Here is a 20,165-nt window from a genome sequence, read left to right on the forward strand (position 1 = left end):
CTTTTCTTCTTTCACAAGAGATGTTTATAGCAGAAAGCAGAGATGTGAGGCTTGTAGAAGGCCCAACTCTGAACCCAGCAACTCAATAAAAATGATGATAATAATGGCAATGACTAACATTTAATGAGCGTTTACACTGACAGGCACTATTCTACTTGTTTCACATACATTATCTCATTTAATTCTCAAACAGCCCAATCAAGTAGGTACTATTATCATTCCCATTTTACAGATGAGGGAACTGAGGCATAGAGAGATTATGGAACTTGCCCAACATTATATATCTAATAAGTGGCCAGAATTCAAACCCAGGCAATCTGTCAGGCTTGACATGTTTGTTTTTAGCCAGCCACTGCCTCTCAACAAACAGAGCACTGAGGTTGTGCTGCCCAGGACTCAGCCGTTAGGGAGCACCAGAGGCCAACTCAAAGGCCAACAACACCTCTGCTGCCAGATCTTTCCTCCTCTGAGTGTGGTCTGACAATCAGCAGCATTGGCTATGAAACACCCAGGAGTCTGTTGAAATGCAGAATCTCAGACTCTAACCCAGACCTCCAAAATTAGAATCTGTATTTTAGCAAGATCCCCTGGTGATTCATTTGCATATTAAAGTTTCACAAGCACTACTCTAGAACACGGAACTTTACTTCTAGCCTCTGTTACAAGTTGCCTTTCTTTGCTTCTAGTTTGTTTCTACTAAACTTTCTCTCTTGGGCATCCATATTTCTGCCTCCCCTTTGGCCTGCTAGAAACGCTCTGCTTCTTCCAACTTCCCTCCCGAGTCAACCCAGGAAGGGAGGGCTCAGGACAGCCACCATACGGAGGCAACAGGCGGAGATGTGAGGAGGGTCCCCAGTATCTCCAGACTCCAGGCAGTGAGAGAATGCATAGAATGAGAAGCCACCACTAGGGTACCACCTTTGAGGCCTGCCAGGTGACAGCTGTCCATCACATTTGGAGCAGTGCCGCGACTGGGCAAAGGCTCACTGGGCAGGTATATGCATTCTTTCACCAGAGAGAACCCTGGGCCTTCTGTGGTCCCTCAGAACCCTCCTCTTTACTCCAATTTCTCTTTACTCCCATGAGGGGACTCTGAAGGAAACTGGCCTGGCATTGGAGGTGGTGGTGTTGGGGGCTGGCACTTCACCCTTGGCAGCTCTTAGCTGAGCTCACATGGCCAAAATTCAGAGCACATGGTCCTGGGAGAGCAAAGCTTACCCTTTGGATTAGACAACATGTGCAACTGAATTACATTATTACGTAAGTGCTCTGGAGCCAGAGGCCGGCAGAACTAGAGAAAACCAGACTGGGATTTCCAAAAATACAGAGAGGACACTATAACTCAGGGACTCTACAAGGCTAGCCTTTAGAATAAAACAAGCAGATCCTTTGATTAAGTACTCACATTTTGGGAAGGCCTTCTCTACGGATGGCTGTCTCTACTGATCCTGTGTTAAGGAATATTTTATTTATTTGTTGTTAATAGGGGGAGGGAAGATAACAGTGAATTCTTTTGGGTCCAGGCTGTCCTTGACCAAGTTCTTCTGCTTCAAGCCAAGGTTATCTAACAATAATAATGATACCACTGGCTGGCACAGATTGGCTACATAGGATATTAATAGAAATTAACTTTTCCTAAGTGATTAAGAGCGCTTAAGCCCCATGGAAAAGGATAACCTAAACTCACAATCTCTGGCAGGGATTTATTTCTAAGTATCTGAGTGATACTTAGAAATACTTAAATATTAAATACTTATTATTTAAAAAATATATTTATTCTTTCCTAATTTCAAAGAGAAAGATGAAGGTTTTTATCCCCTTTGGGCAAACAGAAACATTTCCTTGGCAGTAGAACGGTAAAGTGCCTCTCTCAGATATCAACGTGAATAGCTCAGAGAAGCTCCTGTTTCCCTGCCAGTAGACTAGTTCTCAACCCACTTCCCAACAGTCCAACAGTGTTCAGCTCTCAGCATCTGGGAAGAGAGGCACACTTGTTCTCATGTCGCATCCTGGGAAGTTCTCAGTTTACCCTATTTACCAATTCTGAGAGAAACGGGCTGAGAGGGAACATATTTTATTTTTACAAATTCCCTCTGTCCTGGAAGTTCCTGAAAGAGGTGCAGCACAGAGCCAGGGACAAAATGATTTAAATAAAGTGGAAGAGGAATTGTTGCTAACACCTACCTAAGTCACAGTGGGGAGAGAAAGGTAATGAAAAACCACAGAGCCCATTTTAAAATCTAGGAACTGCTCACATCTTCCTTTTGTTTATCTTCTTGCTGCAGTAACTCCTTCTAGATGTAGCAAATTTTGGGGGAGGTGAGGCTGGAGAAAATGTGAAAGGGTTTAGCCAAGCAGCACTTGGGAAAACAAAAAAAAAAAAGTCCTGAGGCTCATATAGCTGCAATTAGCCCATAAACTTCCCACCATCACCAAGGCAGGGAGTATACTAGCCTTCTTCTTGCTAATCAATGTGTGTATTTCTTGGTTGCATTTCTCTGTCCTTTTTTACTCCTAGTGCCATTCATAGTTATTTTAATCTGATTTCATCTGCAGAAAAACACTGTGCGGGAGTCAGTGTAGGAGGAGCAGGAGGGAAATAGAGTCACAGATTTTGGGTCCTCCCCTCCTTGCAGATGTTCCCTTGCCTTCCTAGGGAGGCTTCTCAGAGGCAACTTAAGCAGCTGCAGAGCTAGGACCTTATGGTGCAGCACAATTCTCTCAGACCACTCTCGGAATCCAGAAATAGCCACGGGACGATTACACATACTACAGTCATGTCAAGATATGGCTGGCTCCAGTCTTCCCCTCTATCCCCAACTTTGTACACAAGAGAATGCAGCTCTGCCTTCAACTGATCCAGGAAGCAAGCAGAATGGTGGAGGTGGTAGGAGTGTGTCTGTTACCAGGCCCAGGAGCAGTTATTATATTCAATCTGTTTGTGTTACTTCACCTCTTTCTTCTGAATGCCAAGACTAATTAGACTTCCTGTCAATGCACTGCAACACACTTCCTAGGTTGCCCAGCTCAGGACTGAGGTTCTCTAGTCCAGTGCTTCTCAAGCTTTGCTGCAATAAGAGTTTTAAAAACCTTAATGCCCAAGGCTGGGCACAGTGGCTCATGCTTGCAATCACAGCACTTTGGGAGGTTTAGGCAGGCGATTGCTTAGGACCAGGAATTCAAGACCAGCCTGGAGAACATGGTGAAACCTCATTTCTACAAAAAATACAAAAATTAGCCAGGCATGGTGGTGCAAGCCTGCAGTCCCAGCTACTTGGGAGGCTGAGGCAGGAGGATCGCTGGAGCCCAGGAGGTCAAGGTTGCAGTGAGCTATGATCATGCCACTGCATTTCAGCTTGGGTTGTCACCTGAGCAGGACCATGTCTCAAAAAACCCCACAAAAAACCAAAAACCAAAAACCAAAACCAAAACCAAACAAAAAACCCCAAAACCTTAATGCCCAGGCCATAACCAAGAACAATTCTAACAGAACTGGGGGAAAGGGGTTGGGCACAGTGGTTCATGCCCTGTAATCCCAGCAGCTTGGGAGACCAAGGTGGGTAGATCACCTGAGGTCAGGAGTTTGAGACCAGCCTAGCCAACATGGTGAAACCCTGTCTCTACTAAAAATACAAAAAAATTAGCCAGGTGTGGCAGTGGCCGCCTGTAATCCTGGCTACTTCGGAGGCTAAGGCAGGAGAATTGCATGAACCTGGGAGGCGGAGGTTGCAGTGAGCCCAGACTGTGCCATTGTACTCTATCCTGGGCAACAAGAACAAAATTCCATCTCAAAAAAAAAAAAAAAAAAAAGAATTCGGGGAAAGGGGCCCAGGCATCTTTTAAAGATCCTTATGGGATTCCAATACACAGCAGCCAAGATTGAGAACCACTGCTCTAGTCTGTCCCCTTATCTTATGTTTCTCATGGCACTTCGTTTCACTAAATTATGGTTGTTTGCTGGTCTTCTTTCAATAAAATGTAGGCTCCAGGAGTTCTGGAGCACAGATACATCTGCTTATTCACTGCTGTATCCCTAGCAACATCTAGAGCACTACCTGGCAGATATTAGGCACCCATTAAGTAATCAATTAATATCTGCATTCCTACACAGCCTCTGACTTCAGGATTTGACTCAGGCATCTGAGCCACATTCCTTTTCTCCTTCACTAGATTGACAGCACGATCACAAAACGATGACCCACAAAAATCCATAAACACCTGGTTCCTAGCAAACTGGAGTTTAATCAACAGGAATTTTATTGTTGATTTTTAATCTCCCCTATCAAAAAAGAATAGGTAGTACTAGGCAGTGTCCCCCAAAACCCAATAAAAGAAGAAACTCTGTGACAATGTAACAAGAAGGTAGTCGGATTCCATTTGGCTGGCTCTGACTGGTGCAGGGCAGTCTGAGGCTTGGCTTAATGTCCACACTAGGGATGGTCATTTGATGATGCTTGTCAAACCCAACCTCCTATCTGTAGAAAACTGGAGCAGAGACAGAGCAATAAGGCAGCCTGAAAACTGTGGGCAGGCTCTCCACAGGACTCTTTAATTGTTCCTTCTATATAAACTGGGCAAGAGGGGACACTGAACAGACCTACTGCTAGGAGCACTCACTCTCTTAGCAGGGTACACACCTTGGAGAGAAAAGAATGGTGTGCCGAGAGCCACGGTATCCTGGAAATAACCCTGTCCATCGGTGCAACAAGGCCACAAGCAAACATTCCCCAGAACAATGTAAACAAACCCAGCGACTGCCACTAGGTGTTCTGAAGAGCGATGAGTACATGATGTCTCAAAACTCTTTAATTTGAATACTGCTTACAAAGAAAATACATTAACGACCTGTTCATCTTTTTCCATGATCATGTCGACTCCATCTCCTGGGGGGTCATCAGAGGGGCCCTTGATATCATGGCTTTCCTGCTCCCTAACCTTAGCACAACAGTTCATAGAAGTCTCATCTCTAATGGCTCAACTGTCCTCTAAAATCATGACAAGAGGATGACGGGGTGACACTTTGGATCCTTTAAAATTTTTTTTATCGAGGTCAAAGCTCCAGAGCAGGGCTTAAACCATTTTGGAGAATCCCCTGGATTCTCTGGAGCTTCGAACACAACGCAATTCCACCTGAAGACGCCTTTGGCTTCTTTATTTATAATATAGGGGAGAAGACTTTATTTAATGCTAAGCCAGGGTCACCTGACACCCCTGGAGGCAGGACGGTCTGGGCGCAGGGAAGCCAGGATGGGTGGTAGGGCGGATTCAAACAAGCCAGAGGCTTAGGAATGATCTCCCCGAGCCCAGCAATGGGCTCTTTACTTGAAGAATGCGAGCAAAAACCCGTCCCGCCCTCACACCACAGTATCTCCCTTCTGCCCCTCCCTGAGTGGACCGTAAGAGCCCTAGACCAGGAGCCCCTGTTCCGCCACTCACTGGCTGCAAGTCCTTGGACAGGTCGACTTTGGGTCTCCAGGGCCCAAGGGTCTCATCTGTACAACGGGGATCATGATCTCCGTTCCACAGGCAGTTTTGAGGCTCAGAGGGGTAACAGTGCGAACGCGCTTTGTCAGAGGCTGAGCCCTGGCCCACCGGCGCGTTAGGACCATGACGAATTACTTCCCCGGTCTCGGTTTCTCCACCGCCTCCCAGCCGTGGAGAGGTTGAGAGAATCGTGCTGTTCGCCGGTCACCCCAGGGTCAGGGTCCTGGCTGCGTCCCCGCCACCCCGCCCCGGGTCCCCTCACCTCCATCGGTTGATCCCGACTGAGGAGGAGGCCGCGAACCACGGGTCAAGAATGTAAACGCAGCGCACGCAGCGCGCCCCGCGCACGGCCGCCAGCAGCGCCGGGTTGTCGTGGAGCCGCAGCCCTTTGCGGAACCAGTGCACTGAAGAGGCGCCGTCCGTGCCGGGCGCTGGCGCCGGGGCCACAGCTGCCGCCGTCGCCACAGTCGCCGCCATGACTGTCCAGACTGCTCTGGCCACCCCCGCTCCGCCCCGGTAGGCGACGCGGACCCCGCCCACAGACCGCCCAGTGACCTATGACGCCGCAGCTCCTCCCTTCGTCCCCGCCCCCAGGGCCTTAGAGCCCCTGTGCCATTGGCTGAGTGCCTCCCGCCCGGCGATTGGCCCAGAGACGCCAGAACAGGCCCCGCCCCCTCACGTTCCTACCATGTGTGGGTCCGCCTGGGTGGAGCTGGCAGGCGGACAAGTGACGCAGGCTGGCACTGTCCGCGGAGGGCCGGGAGTGGGCCGAGTCTCGAGGGACAGCGGATCTCTTACACATGTCCTGTTCAGGGCCTGCTTCTAGAAGAAGCTGCCTGGGCTGGTAGGGGTTGCTGTGACTACAGCCAGAGACTTGCAAAACTGACAACCGACCTTCCTATTATCACCAACATCGTCACCAGCATCATCTACATCATTCTACTACAACTGCCATTTATTAAGTGCACTTTATATGGCAAGAGACATGATCATCTCCTTACGTAGTCGGTCTCATTTACTATTCTGAACTCAGCCCAGTTACATTCATTTAACGAACACCAGTGGAAGAGCTGCTGTTATTTTCGTTTTACAGATGAAGAAAATGGAGGGTGCCGCAGGTTGAGCGACTTGCTCAGTATCATAAAGCTACTAAGAGGGATTTCACCCAGATTATTCTGATTTTGAAACTTCTGCTTTTATCCACGAAGCTATACTTCTCTTTGTGCGAAGATCCTTGGTAATTCCAAGTGGCAGAGTCCAAGGATGGGGAAGGAATGCCCTGATACGCAGCATTAGAGGACTTGGGAGTAGGGGCTGGGAATGTGGAGGACTTGAGCTCGTAATTATGCCATCAGATGAATTTATTTTCTTTTAGTCTGTTTAGTAGATCCAGTGGTACTATTGTGTGCAAAGCACTGTACTGGATTCCAGGCGGGGTCCAGAGATGTGGAGGACACTGTCCCCATTCTTCTGGGACGCCAGGTGGAACCCTCTTATTCCTCTGGCGTCTAGCATAGAGCTTGCTGATTGACTGACTAAATGGCAAGAGAAGCTATAAACACCAGCAACAAGGTGTTGGGGAAGGCTAAGATGGCTTAGTCAAGCTGCAGCTTTGGGGTTATCAGGTGGCGAACAGTCTGTTTCAACTTGGCCCTAGGTTGAGCCCAGGCTTGGAACCCTTCCTGGACCTGGAACAGTATGATGAAAGCATTTAGCAATTTAGTCTGCAATTTAGTGGCATTAATTGGCACCACTCTCTAAACCAGTGTCACTGCAATCCTAGGCATTCTCTGCCATTTCCAGGGCTTTTCACAAGCTGTTCCCGCAGTCTAGATCACACTCCCTCTTCCTTCTTTGTTTCTAACTCCAGTTTGCTCTGTGTCATTGTTCAGTATAGATGTCACCTTCTTGCTGTCTGATCCCAACCTGAATAGTGCCCCCTCTCATTCTGTGCTTCTTTGTGGTCACTTGTCTTGGCACACAATACTGGAATTTCTTGCTTAAATGTCTTAATGCCCCATTAAAGTATAAACTCCTGGAGAGCAGGGGCTGTGGCTTATTTACAGTTGTATGTCCAAAGTCTAGCTCAGTGCTTGGCACCTAATGCTCAAGGATTATTTGGGTAAAAATTGAACTAGAGTCTCATATTGGCAGGCTCTTAGAGGCTTATCCTAGTCCCCTTACCTGGCCCTGTCCTTATTTTTGAATTTCCTTTCCAAATGCTTGCTGAATAAATCGATGCCACCTTTCATTACTTTTATTTTAAGGTTTTGTGTTCCCCCTCTCCTATCCCCGCTTCTCTCCACAAGGCTGGTGCTTTGCTAGGAATGGAACAGAGTGTAAGGAGGTGTTTCTCCCTTAAACAACCTCAGAGATGAGTCCTCTTCCCTTCTTCTCCTCTAAATTCCCGTAATGCTGTATCTGTATTCTGTGAGCCCGGGACTGTGCTTGTCTTACTTATCAGTGTCTTCCCAGCTGGTGCTCTGGTACCTAACATATAGTAGGTGCTCGGAAAACATTTGCCAAATGATCAAAAGTCATTTCCCTCCCCTCCCCTTGCCTCCCCTCCCCTCCCCTCTCTCTCTTATTAAGCTATCATGAGAGGCAGTGTGGTGTAATGGTTAAATCCTAGGCTTCGCACATTGGAGTTGCTGAGTACAAATTCTAGTTCTGCTTTTATTCTCTGTGACCTTGGATAAGCTAGTTAACCTCTCTGTTCCTCACTTTCTTAATCTTTGCAATAGGGTGATAATAGCACTTAGGATATACTAAGCATTTGTACTGTATCAGCTACTGTTATTCTGAGCAGCAGGACCTGTGTCTGGTTTTATCTTCCTTGTAATGCTCAGCCCTGGATCGTACATGTAATGTGGGCTTCATAAGTTGCTGAGTAAATAAAATATTTTACTCATTTTTAAAAGTCCTCGAAATTTTGCCAATAATGAAAAAACAAGTAATCAACCTCAGTTCCCAAAACCTAACAGATCAATTATTTCTTATCTTCATGTTGCCTTCTAGACTTTGTCCACAAACACCTAAGCAGACTGTAATCAAAGCAGAGGTTCAGTGCTCCATGGTTTGCATGGTTTGTTTGTTCTTTTTTTTTTTTTTTTTTTTTTGAGACGGAGTCTCGCTCTGTCACCGGAGTGACAGTGGTGTGATCTCGGCTCACTGCAACCTCCGCCTCCTGGGCTCAAGCAATTCTTGCCTCACCCTCCCAAGTAGCTGGGATTATAGGCGGCTGCCACCACACTGGGCTAGTTTTTATATTTTTAGTAGAGTCAGGGTTTCACCATATTGGTCAGGCTGGTCTTGAACTCCTGACCTCAGGTGATCCACCTACCTTGGCCTCTCGAAGTGCTGGGATTACAGGTGTGAGCCACTGACCATGCCCTGCCTGTTCTTTTTTTTTTCTTTTTCTTTTTTTTTGAGACAGGGTCTTGTTCTGTCACCCAAGCTGGAGTGCAGTGCTGTGACCCTAGCTCAATAACAGTTTCAAACTCCTGGGCTCAAAGGATCCTCCTGCCTCAGCCTCCTGAGTAGCTAAGACTACAGGCACACACCACCATGCTCAGCTAATTTAAAAAACATTTTTTTTCTTGGTAAAAACAGGGGTCTTGCTATGTTGCCCAGGCTGGTCTTTAAGCAATCAACTCCTAGCCTCTATCAGTCCTCCCTCTTTGGGCTCCCAAAGTGCTGGGATTATAGGCATGAGCCATTGCACTAGGCCCAGTTTTTTTGAAACTTAAAATATTAAGCCTGTTGTATATTGCTGCATCATTACTTTTGTGTGTGTGTGTGTTTTTTTGTGGTTTGTGTTGTCAGGTTGACAAAGATGAACTATTAATACTTCATTGAATAATTGCATATTGCTTTAGTAGATTAACAGTGTAACATTCAAGAATCAGGAAGCAGGTTGGGTGCGGTGGCTCATGCCAGTAATCCCAGCACTTTGGGAGGCCAAGGCAGGCAGATCATTTGAGGTCAGGAGTTGATCTGGCCAACATGGTGAAACCCCGTCTCTACTAAAAATACAAAAAGTAGCCGGGTGTGGTGGTGCGTGCCTGTAATCCCAGCTACTCGGGAGGCTGAGGCAGGAGAATTGCTTGAACCCGGGAGGTGGAGGTTGCAGTGAACCAAGATCATGCCACCACACTCCAGTCTGAATGACGAAGTGAGACTCCGAAAAAAAAAAAAAAGAATAGAGAAGTAAATCTGACACTAGATAGAATGGGGTGCAAAGTCCACTTTGGGTTTTTACACTTTAAAAGGGACACGGAGAAATTGGAGAGAGACCAAAGAAACTTGTACGTTGCTAAGGAAGTGAAATATAATGGGGTACTATTGTCTCTTCGAGAGAAATAAGAGCTAATTTTTGACCTCGTAATAATGCACTCTAGTGTACACCTTGTAAAAAGTACCTCCAAAGAGTGGTTGTCATGAGGATGTCAAACAACCTCGTTTACACTAGGAAGAGTGAAGATTGGAGAGACTTCTTAGGATAAGGTGCTTTAAGGATGAGATGAATTAGCCAGGAACTGAGTGGCGTCTTTCTTCCCTGAAGATGCTTACGCAGATAGATTAGTCCTGTTTTGTCTCTTTTTGTTAATGTCCTGCATGGAGACTGGATTAAACAACTTTATACTTTGGCTTTGAACCGCGCTTTGGGTAAATATTTGATGATTGGCTGAAAGGTAACTGGGCGCGGCGGGAGGGACTTCCCCGGCGAGTTTAAGTTACCCGCGCCCTCTAGTGGTAGGACTGGGACAACGGCGGTTCGGTTTTCGGCTGTGCGGGGAACACCAGGACCTATCCAGTGTGCAGCCGCGGCATCCCTGTTCCCAAGGCTTCACGCAAAGCCTACTTTGATGTAGTGACGTAAAATGTTCGTTATTAGAACTGTTCAGCTTGAGAAGCAGTAAAGCTTATTGAGAGCATAGACCGTAAAACTAAACTCCCTGCGTTCCATTTCCAGATCTGACATTAACTAGCAAATTACTTAATTGGGCGAGCTACTTAACCTCTCTGTGCCTTAGTTTCCTCATTTGTAAAATGGGGATGATGATACTAATAATAAAGGACAGTATGAAATTAGAGAAAGGTGAATAGACTAATGAGTCAGAATTGAGAATCCAGAAACAGGTCCACATGAATCTGGACATTGTATTCACGACAAAGATGTCCCTGTAAAGAAGTGGGGAAAGTAATGGGTCAAACAGATATTCTATTGTAAAAAAGTGAAAGTTGACTCCATCTCACAACATACAAATCAATTCCAGGTAGATTATATGCTTAATGTGAGGGGTAAAACAATAAAATTTTAAGAAGATCGTATTGGAGAGTATCTTTGCAACCTTGGGGGAAGACAAACATTTCTTGAAAAAGACATGAAAAGCACTAACCATTAAAGAAAATATTGATGAGTTGGACTATGTTAAAATTAGGAACTGTTGATCAAAAAACATTATTCAGAGAGTGAAAAAACAAACCATAGAATGAGAAAAGATACTTACATAATATTTATAATTCTTAAAGAGCTCAAATCCAGAATATGTCAACAGCCCTTAGAAATCATAATAATAAAAAAAGATAGGCAACCCAATTTGAAACTAGGCCAGACTTGAATAGGCACTTTCTGTGTAGTCCTAACTAAGCAAAAGGAGTCAGACTGGTGAGATTGAAGGAAAGCAAAAAGAAAAAGCAGATAAACTGTAAGTCTGCCTTTCTTTGTGGTCCAGGACACATTGCCCTCCTGTGCCCAGCTATCACCAGTCCCTTGGCTGATAGAAAAATACAAGTTAGCTCACTGCAACCTTGGCATTATCAGCACTGCACAAAGCCCTCTTCAGTACACAGCACAAGCACCATCCTATAAAATCCCCAGCAAGCCTTTGTCTCTTTGTAGTCAGTTCCTTTCTTGCTGACCTGCCCATTGCACCCTTGCAATGTATTTTCATACTTTCTATAATAAATCTGCCTTTCTTTACCTACAACTGTCCTGGTAAATTCTTTTTACTGCCTGCACGACGCTGGCCCCAGATAGTGGCTACCTGTGACACTTTCCACACACCCTCGCCCCAAAGAATGGATATTTAAGTGAGCAATGAACACATGAAAAGGTACTCACCTTCATTAGTTCATTAGGGAGCTACAAATTAAAACCACAATGAGGTATCACTATAGGCCCACAAGAATGAATAAAGTTAAAAGGATTGGTAAAATCAAGTGTTTGGGAGGATGTGAGCAATTAAAATACGCTGCTGTTGGGATTGTAAATTGATACAACCATTTTAAAAAACTGTCTGTTATTATATATTAAATTCAAAAAGCCAAATACCTTACAAATCATGAACGATATATTCTATGACGCAACAGTTTCACTCCTAGCATATACTTAACGGAAATCCGTGCACATGTGCACCAAAAGACAGGTGCAAGAATGTTCATAGCAGTATTATTAGTAATAATAATAAATCAGGGATAACTCAAATGTCCATCAGCCAAAGAATAGATAAAAAATTGTGCTGTATTCAAACATAGGAATACCATACAAAAAACCTACAGTTATAGGCAGCAGTAACATGGGTGATTCTCACAAACTTAAGTGAAAGAAGCCAGAAACCAAAGAAAATATTTACATATGTGATATGATTTGGCTCTGTGTCCCCACCCAAATGTCGTGTTGAATTATGATCTTCGGTGTTGGAGGGACCTGGTGGGAGGTGCTTGGATCATGGGGGTGAATTTCCCCCTTGCAGTTCTCATGATAGTGAGTTCTCACAAGATCTGTTTTTTTTTTTTTTTGTACTGAGATGGAGTCTCGCTTTGCCGCCCAGGCTGCAGTGCAGTGGTGCGATCTGGGCTGTCTGCAAGCTCCACCTCCCGGGTTCATGCCATTCTCCTTCCTCAGCCTCCTGAGTAGCTGGGACTACAGGCGCCCACCACCACGCCTGGCTGATTTTTTGTGTTTTTAGTAGAGACGGGGATTCGCCATGTTAACCAGGATGGTCTCGATCTCCTGACCTCGTGATCCACCCGCCTCGGCCTCCTAAAGTGCTGGGATTACAGGTATGAGCCGCTGCGCCCAGCCCAAGATCTGGTTGTTTAAAAGTGTGTAGTACTTCCTCCTTCCTTCTCTCTCTCCTGCACCCATGTGAAAATGTACTTGCTTCCCATTCGCCTGTCTGCCATGATTGTAAGTTTCCTGAGGCTTCCTCAGCCCTGCCTCCTGTACAGCATGTGGAACTGTGAGTCAATTAAACCTCTTTTCTTTATAAATTACCCAGTCCCAGGCAGTTCTTTATAGTGGTGTGAGGATGGAAAAACACAATATGTATATATCCACTACATAAAGTTCGCAGTCAGACAAAACTAATGTGTGAATAGCCAAATAAGTAGAAACAACCCAAATGACTGTCTTCTGATGAATGGGTAAATAAAATGTTGTCTCTCCATACAATGGAATATCATTTGGCAATAAAAAGGGAGTGTTGGCCGAGCACAGTGGCTCACGCCTGTAATCCCAGCACTTTGGGAGTTTGAGGTGGGCAGATCGCCAGGTCAGAAGTGCGAGACCAGCCTGGCCAACATGGTGAAACCCCGTCTCTACTAAAAATACAAAACTTAGCCGGGCATGGTGGTGGGTGCCTGTAATCCCAGCTACTCGGGAGGCTGAGTCAGGAGAATAGCTTGAACCTAGGAGGTGGAGGTTGCAGTGAGCCGAGATTGTGCCATTGTACTCCAGCCTAGGCGACAAAAGCAAGACCCTATCTCAAAAAGGAAAAAAAAAAAAAAAAAAAAGGAGTGTTGTGTTGATACACATAACAACACTGATGAACCTTGAAAACATTATGCTAAGTGATAGAAGCCAATTACAAAATACCACATATTGTATTATAGAATTCCATTTATATAAAATGCCCAGAATAGCAAATCCATGGAGATAGAAATTGATTTTCTAGGGCTAGGAGGGCTGGGGGTGAGGAAAATGAGGAGTAAACACTAATGGGATGATGAAAATGTTCTAAAATTGATTGTGATGATGGTTGTATAACTCTGTGAATATACTAAAAACCATTGAAGTGAGTTTACCTTTAATAGGTGAATTGTATGTTATGTGAATTATTTTAACAAAGATATTATTAAAAAACTTATAGACTGTTATTAATATAATAAAAAGTAAAATAAGCCTCAGAACAAGAACAGGATTTTATTATTATTCTTTTTAAGACGAGATCTCAGGCCAGGCACAGTGGCTCACACCTGTAATCCTAGCACTTTGGGAGGATGAGGCGGGTGGATAACCTGAGGTCAGGAGTTCGAGACCAGCCTGGCAAACATGGTGAAACCCCGTCTCTACAAAAAAACAAAAATTAGCCAGGCATGATGACTCATGCCTGTAGTCCCAGCTACTCGGGAGGCTGAGGCATGAGAATCACTTGTACCCGGGAGGCAGAGGTTGCAGTGAGCCAAGATCATACCACTGCCCTCCAGCCTAGGCAACAAAGTGAGACTCGGTCTCAAAAACAAACAAACAAACAAACAAACAAACAAATGGTAAGGTCTTGCTCTGCCGCCCAGGCTGGAGTATGTATGTCATGGCTCACCACAGCCTCAACCTTCCACACTCAAGCCATCCACCCACCTCAGCCTCCCAAGTAGCTAGGCCTGCAGGCATGTGTCACCACACCCCGCTAGTGTTTGTATTTTTTCGTAGAGATCGGGTTTCTCCATGTTGTCCAGGCTGTTCTCAAATTCTGGAACTCAAGTGATACGCCCGCTTCAGCCTCCCAAAGTGCTGGGATTACAGGCACGAGCCACCGTGCTCAGCCAGGACTTTGAAAAGACAAGTATTCCACTCAGAAATTCTATTTTTTAAATTATACTTTAAGTTCTGGGGTACATGTGCAGAACGTGCTGGTTTATTACATAAGTATACACATGCCATGTTAGTGTGCTGCACCCATCAACTTGTCATCTACATTAGGTATTTCTCCTAATGGTATCCCTCCCCTAGCCCCCACCCCACAACAGGCCCCAGCATGTGGCGTTCCCCTCCCTGTGTCCATGTGTTCTCACTGTTCAACTCCCACTTATGAGGGAGAACATGCGGTGTTTGGTTTTCTGTTCTTGTGTTAGTTTGCTGAGAATGACGGTTTCCAGCTTCATCTATGTCCCCGCAAAGGACATAAATGCATCCTTTTTTATGACTGCATAGTATTCCACGGTGTATATGTGCCACATTTTCTTTATCCAGTCTATCTTTGATGGGCATTTGGGATGGTTCCAAGTCTTTGCTATTGTGAACAGTGCTGCAATAAACATGTGTGCACGTGTCTTTAGAGTCAAATGATTTATAATCCTTTGGGTATATACTCAAAGGATTCCTGGGTCAAATGATATTTCTAGTTCTAGATCCTTGAGGAATCCCCACATTGTCTTCCACAATGGTTAAACTAATTTACACTCCCACCAACAGTGTAATAGCATTCCTATTTCTCCACATCCTCTCCAGCATCTGTTGCTTCCTTTTTAATGATTGCCATTCTAACTGGCATGAGATGGTATCTCAATGTGGTTTTGATTTGCATTTCTCTAATGACCAGTGATGATGAGCTTTTTTTTCCATATGTTTGTTGGCTGCATAAATGTCTTTTTTTGAGAAGTGTCTGTTCATATCCTTCACCCAGTTTTTGATGGGGTTATTTTTTTCTTGTAATTTTTTTTTTTTTTTTTTTTTTTTTTTTTTTTTTTTTTTGAGCCAGAGTCTTGCTGTATCTCCTAGGCTGGAGTGCAGTGGTGTGATCTTGGCTCACTGCAACCTCTGCCTCCCAGGTTCAAGCAATTCTCCTGCCTCGGCCTCCTGAGTAGCTGGGATTATAGGTACGCACCACCACACCTGGATAATTTTTGTATTTTTGGTAGAGACAGGGTTTCACCATGTTGGCCAGGCTGATCTCAAAATCCTGACTCAGGTGATCCACCTGCCTCGGCCTCCCAAAGTGCTGGAATTACAAGTGTGAGCCACCACGCCCAGCCTTTTTCTTGTAAATTTGTTTAAGTTCTTTGTAGATTCTGGATATTGGCCCTTTGTCAGATAGATAGATTGCAAAAATTTTCTCCCATACTGTAGGTTGCCTGTTCACTCTGATGATAATTTTTCTTGCGTCCTGAAGCTCTTCAGTTTAGTTAAATCTCATTTGTCTATTTTGGCTTTGTTACCATTGCTTTTGGCGTTTTAGTCATGAAGTCTTTGCCCATGCCTATGTCCTGAATGGTATTGCCTAGGTTTTCTTCTAGGGTTTTTATAGTTTTAGGTCTTACATTTAAGTCTTTAATCCATCTTGAGTTAATTTTTGTATAAGGTGTAAGGAAGGGATCCAGTTTCAGCTTTCTGCATATGGCTAGCCAATTTTCCCAACACCATTTATTAAATAGGGAATTCTTTCCCCATTGCTTGTTTTTGTCAGGTTTGTCAAAGACCAGATGGTTGTAGATGTGTGGTGTTATTTCTGAGGCCTCTGTTCTGTTTCATTGGTCCATATATCTGTTTTGGTACCAGTACCATGCTGTTTTTGTTACTGTAGCCTTGTAGTATGGTTTGAAGTCAGGTAGCATGATGCCTCCAGCTTTATTCTTTTTCTTTAGGATTGTCTTGGCTCTGCGGGCTCCTTTTTGGTTCCATATGAAATTTAAAGTAGTTTTTTTCCAATTCTGTGAAGAAATTGGAATTTAAAGTAGTTTTAAAGAAATTTAAAGTAGTTTTTTTCCAATTCTGTGAAGAAAGTCAGTGGTAGCTTGATGGGGATAGCATTGAATCTATAAATTACTTTGGGCAGTATGGCCATTTTCATGATATTAATTGTTCCTATCCATGAACATGGAATGTTTTCTCATTTGTTTGTGTCCTCTCTTATTTCATTGAGCAGTGGTTTGTCGTTCTCCTTGAAAAGGTCCTTCACATCCCCTGTAAGTTGTAATCCTAGGTTTTATTCTCTTTGTAGCAACTGTGAATGGGAGTTCACTCATGATTTGGCTCTCTCTTTGTCTGTTATTGGTGTATAGGAATGCTTGTGATTTCTGCACATTGATTTTGTATCCTGAGACTTTGCTGAAGTTGCTTATCAGCTTAAGGAGATTTTGGGCTGAGATGATGGGGTTTTCTAAATATACAATCATGTCATATGCAAACAGAGACAATTTGACTTCCTCTTTTCCTAATTGAATACCCTTTATTTCTTTCTCTTGCCTGATTGCCCTGGCCAGAGCTTCCAATACTATGTTGAACAAGAGTGGTGAGAGAGGGCATGCTTGCCTTGTGCCGGTTTTCAAAGGGAATGCTTCCAGTTTTTGCCCATTCAGTATGATATTGGCTGTGAGTTTGTCATAAATAGCTCTTATTATTTTGAGATATGTTCCATCAATACCTAGTTTATTGAGAGTTTTTAGCATGAAGCGCTGTTGAATTTTGTCAAAGGTCTTTTCTGCATCTATTGAGATAATCATGTGGTTTTTGTCATTGGTTCTGTTTATGTGATGGATTTTTTTATTGATTTGCATATGTTGAACCAGGCTTGCGTCCCAGGTATGAAGCCGACTTGATCGTAGGGAATAAGCTTTTTGATGTGCTGCTGGATTCAGTTTGCCAGTATTTTATTGAGGATTTTCGCATCGATGTTCATCAGGGATATTGGCCTGAAATTTTCTTTTTTTGTTGTGTCTCTGCTAGGTTTTGGTATCAGGATGATGCTGGCCTCATAAAATGAGTTAGGGAGGATCCCTCTTTTTCTATTGTTTGGAATAGTTTCAGAAGGAATGGTACCAGCTCCTCTTTGTACCTCTGGTAGAATTTGGCTGTAAATCCATCTGGTCCTGGACTTTTTTTTGTCGGTAGGCTATTAATTACTGCCTCAATTTCAGAACCTGTTATTGGTCTATTCAGGGATTCGATGTCTTTCTGATTTAGTCTTGGAAGGGTGTATGTGTCCAGGAATTTATCAATTTCTTCTAGATTTTCTAGTTTATTTGTGTAGAGGTGTTTATAGTATTCTCTGATGGCAGTTTGTATTTATGTGGGATCAGTGGTGATATCCCCTCTCTTATTTTTTATTGCGTCTATTTGATTCTTCCCTCTTTTCTTCTTTATTAGTCTGGCTAGCGGTCTATGTGTTTTGTCCAGTTCCTGGACTCAATGATTTTTTTAAAGGATTTTTCGTGTCTCTATTTCCTTCAGTTCTGCTCTGATCTTAGTTATTTCTTGTCTTCTGCCAGCTTTTGAATTTGTTTGCTCTTGCTTCTCTGGTTCTTTAAATTGTGATGTTAGGGTGTCGATTTTAGATCTTTCCTGCTTTCTCTTGTGTGCATTTAGTGCTCTGACTTTCCCTGTACACACTGCTTAAATTGTGTCCCAGAGATCTGGTATGTTGTGTCTTTGTTCTCATTGGTTTCAAATAACATCTTTATTTCTGCCTTAATTTTGTTATTTACTCAGTAGTCATTCAGGAGCAGGTTGTCCAGTTTCCATGTAGTTGTACGGTTTTGTCCACTCAGAAATTCTAAAGTCTAAATACATTATTTACATTAACTTTGAATGAAGTTTTTCACTGATGTTGTGGGGTCTTTTATTTACCTGAATTATGATACCTTGGTTTAGTGTGTACAATGTTTTAAGTGAATTAACCTGGCCAGGCAGGGTGGCTCACGCCTGTAATCCTAGCACTTTGGGAGGCAGAGGCGGGCGAATCACCTGAGGTCAGGAGTTCGAGACCAGCCCGGCCAACATGGCGAAACCCTGTCTGTACTAAAAATACAAAAATTAGCCGGGCATGATGGCGCACACCTGTAATCCCAGCTACTCAGGAAGCTGAGGCAGGAGAATCACTTGAACCTGCCAGGGGCAGAGGTTGCAGTGAGCAGAGTCATGCCACTTCACTCTAGCCTGGGTAAAAAAGCGAAGCTCTATCTGAAAAAAAAAATTTAATCTATTGATGTCCATATTTAAAAGATTCTGAACTCACAAATTAAAACAAAAAAAATAAAAACTAATCTATAGTATTAGACATCGGACATCAGGATATTGGTCGCCATTGACTAAGAAGGATGGGATAGTGTGGGGGCTCCTGGGAAAGATTTTAGGGTGCCGATAATGTTCTGTGTAATGTGTTTATTTTATGGTAACCCATTGTGCTGTATTCTTTTATGATTCTTTTTTTGTTTGTATATATGCTACAATTTAATTTAGAAGTTTAAGAAGAAAAGATGGTGGCTCTGGGTGGGTCTGGCATGGTGAGCTCAGAATACCCCCATTTGTTTCTGTCCTCTCTGGCTGTATTAGCCCCAGAGAGTGGCCCCCAAGGGTTTCCCTGTAGTGCCCTGGGTTCTGCACAGAGACATCCTCTGGCTACGCAGCCCCTGTGAAGAATGGTGGATCTCTGGCGGTTTCCCTAGAACCCTTCTGAGAATGTTCTGCTGGTTCTAGGAATTGAGGAAGTTGGACCTGTGGGACCTAAGCTCTTAAAGCCATACACAGGTTTTTGCTGGAGGCAGGAAGTAGCTAGTAGCATCCTTTTGTTAAGTCTTACCGGGGCTTGCACTATTTATCCAACAGCATGGGAGGAGGAGACATTGAGTAAAGTTGGGCCTGGCCTCCTGCCTGGCACCCTGACCTGGTAACCTCGAACAAAGGGCCAAATAAATGGGCACGTGAGTGCTTTCTTATCTTCGCTACAGCTGACTATGAGTAGACCGGATGTTCCTTTCCAGCCGGGATGTTCCTTTCCGCAGTGTGGTCATCAGATAATAGAGTCAAGGGCTGGTGGGAGGGAATGGGAGGTGTGAAAGAAAAATATCTTGGGCCCCCAAAATCACTAAGGAAAACTCCAGCTGGAAACTGCTTAGGGCAAACCTGCCTCCCATTCTATTCAAAGGCATCCCTCTGCTCACTGAGATAGATGCACATCTGATTGCTTCCTTTGGAAAGGCTAATCAGAAACTCAAAATAATGTAATCATTTGTGTGTCACCTATCTGTGACCTGGAAGCCCCCTCCCTGGCTTCGAGTCTTCCCGTCTTTCCAGACTGAACCAATGTGCTTCTTACATGTATTGACTGATGTCTCATGTCTCCCTAAAATGTATAAAACCAAGCTGTGCCCTGCCCACATTGGGCATCCGTTGTCAGGACTTCCTGAGGCTGTGTCTTCAACCTTGGCAAAGTAAACTTTCCAAATTAGCTGAGACCGGTCTCAGATTTTCTGGGTTCAGAAGAGGCTATGCTCAGATCACCTGGGACTGAGCCCTTACTCAGTTCCACCATGCAGAAAAGCTGCCCTTAGTTTCTCCTTGAGAGACAAGGGGCCAGCCTAGATAGTGGACTCTATATTAAAGTACAAACAGGCTGGGTATGGAGGCTTGTGCCTGTAATCCTAGCACTTTGGGTGGCTGAGGCGGGAGGATCACTTGAGGTCAGGAGTTCAAGGCCATAGTGAGCTATGATGGTGCCACTGCACTCCAACCTGGGTGACAGAACAAGACCCTGTCTTAAATAAATAAATAAATAAATAAATAAATAAATAAATAAAGCAAACACAAGAAAGCAAAACCAAGAGGAGGGGCTCCAGCCAAGCGAACAGGGGCACGTGACCTTGTTTAATTTCAAAACAGAAATTTCACATGTTGTTGCTCA

At 44.2% G+C, this 20,165-nt stretch overlaps 1 protein-coding gene across 1 annotated transcript in view; it reads right to left on the reverse strand.

Annotated features, from left to right (window-relative positions):
- The window catches only part of CRY2 (cryptochrome circadian regulator 2), a 37,879-nt gene extending 31,894 nt beyond the window's left edge, over nucleotides 1-5,985 (reverse strand). Inside the window, exon 1 of the mRNA XM_008000546.3 lies at nucleotides 5,747-5,985. Coding sequence (XP_007998737.1) covers nucleotides 5,747-5,961 — 215 coding nt within the window. The 5' untranslated portion in view covers nucleotides 5,962-5,985. The remainder of the gene's footprint in view (nucleotides 1-5,746) is intronic.
- Between the last annotated feature and the right edge of the window lie 14,180 nt (nucleotides 5,986-20,165).

Source organism: Chlorocebus sabaeus, chromosome 1, assembly GCF_047675955.1.
Source record: "Chlorocebus sabaeus isolate Y175 chromosome 1, mChlSab1.0.hap1, whole genome shotgun sequence".
Lineage (NCBI taxonomy): Eukaryota > Metazoa > Chordata > Mammalia > Primates > Cercopithecidae > Chlorocebus > Chlorocebus sabaeus.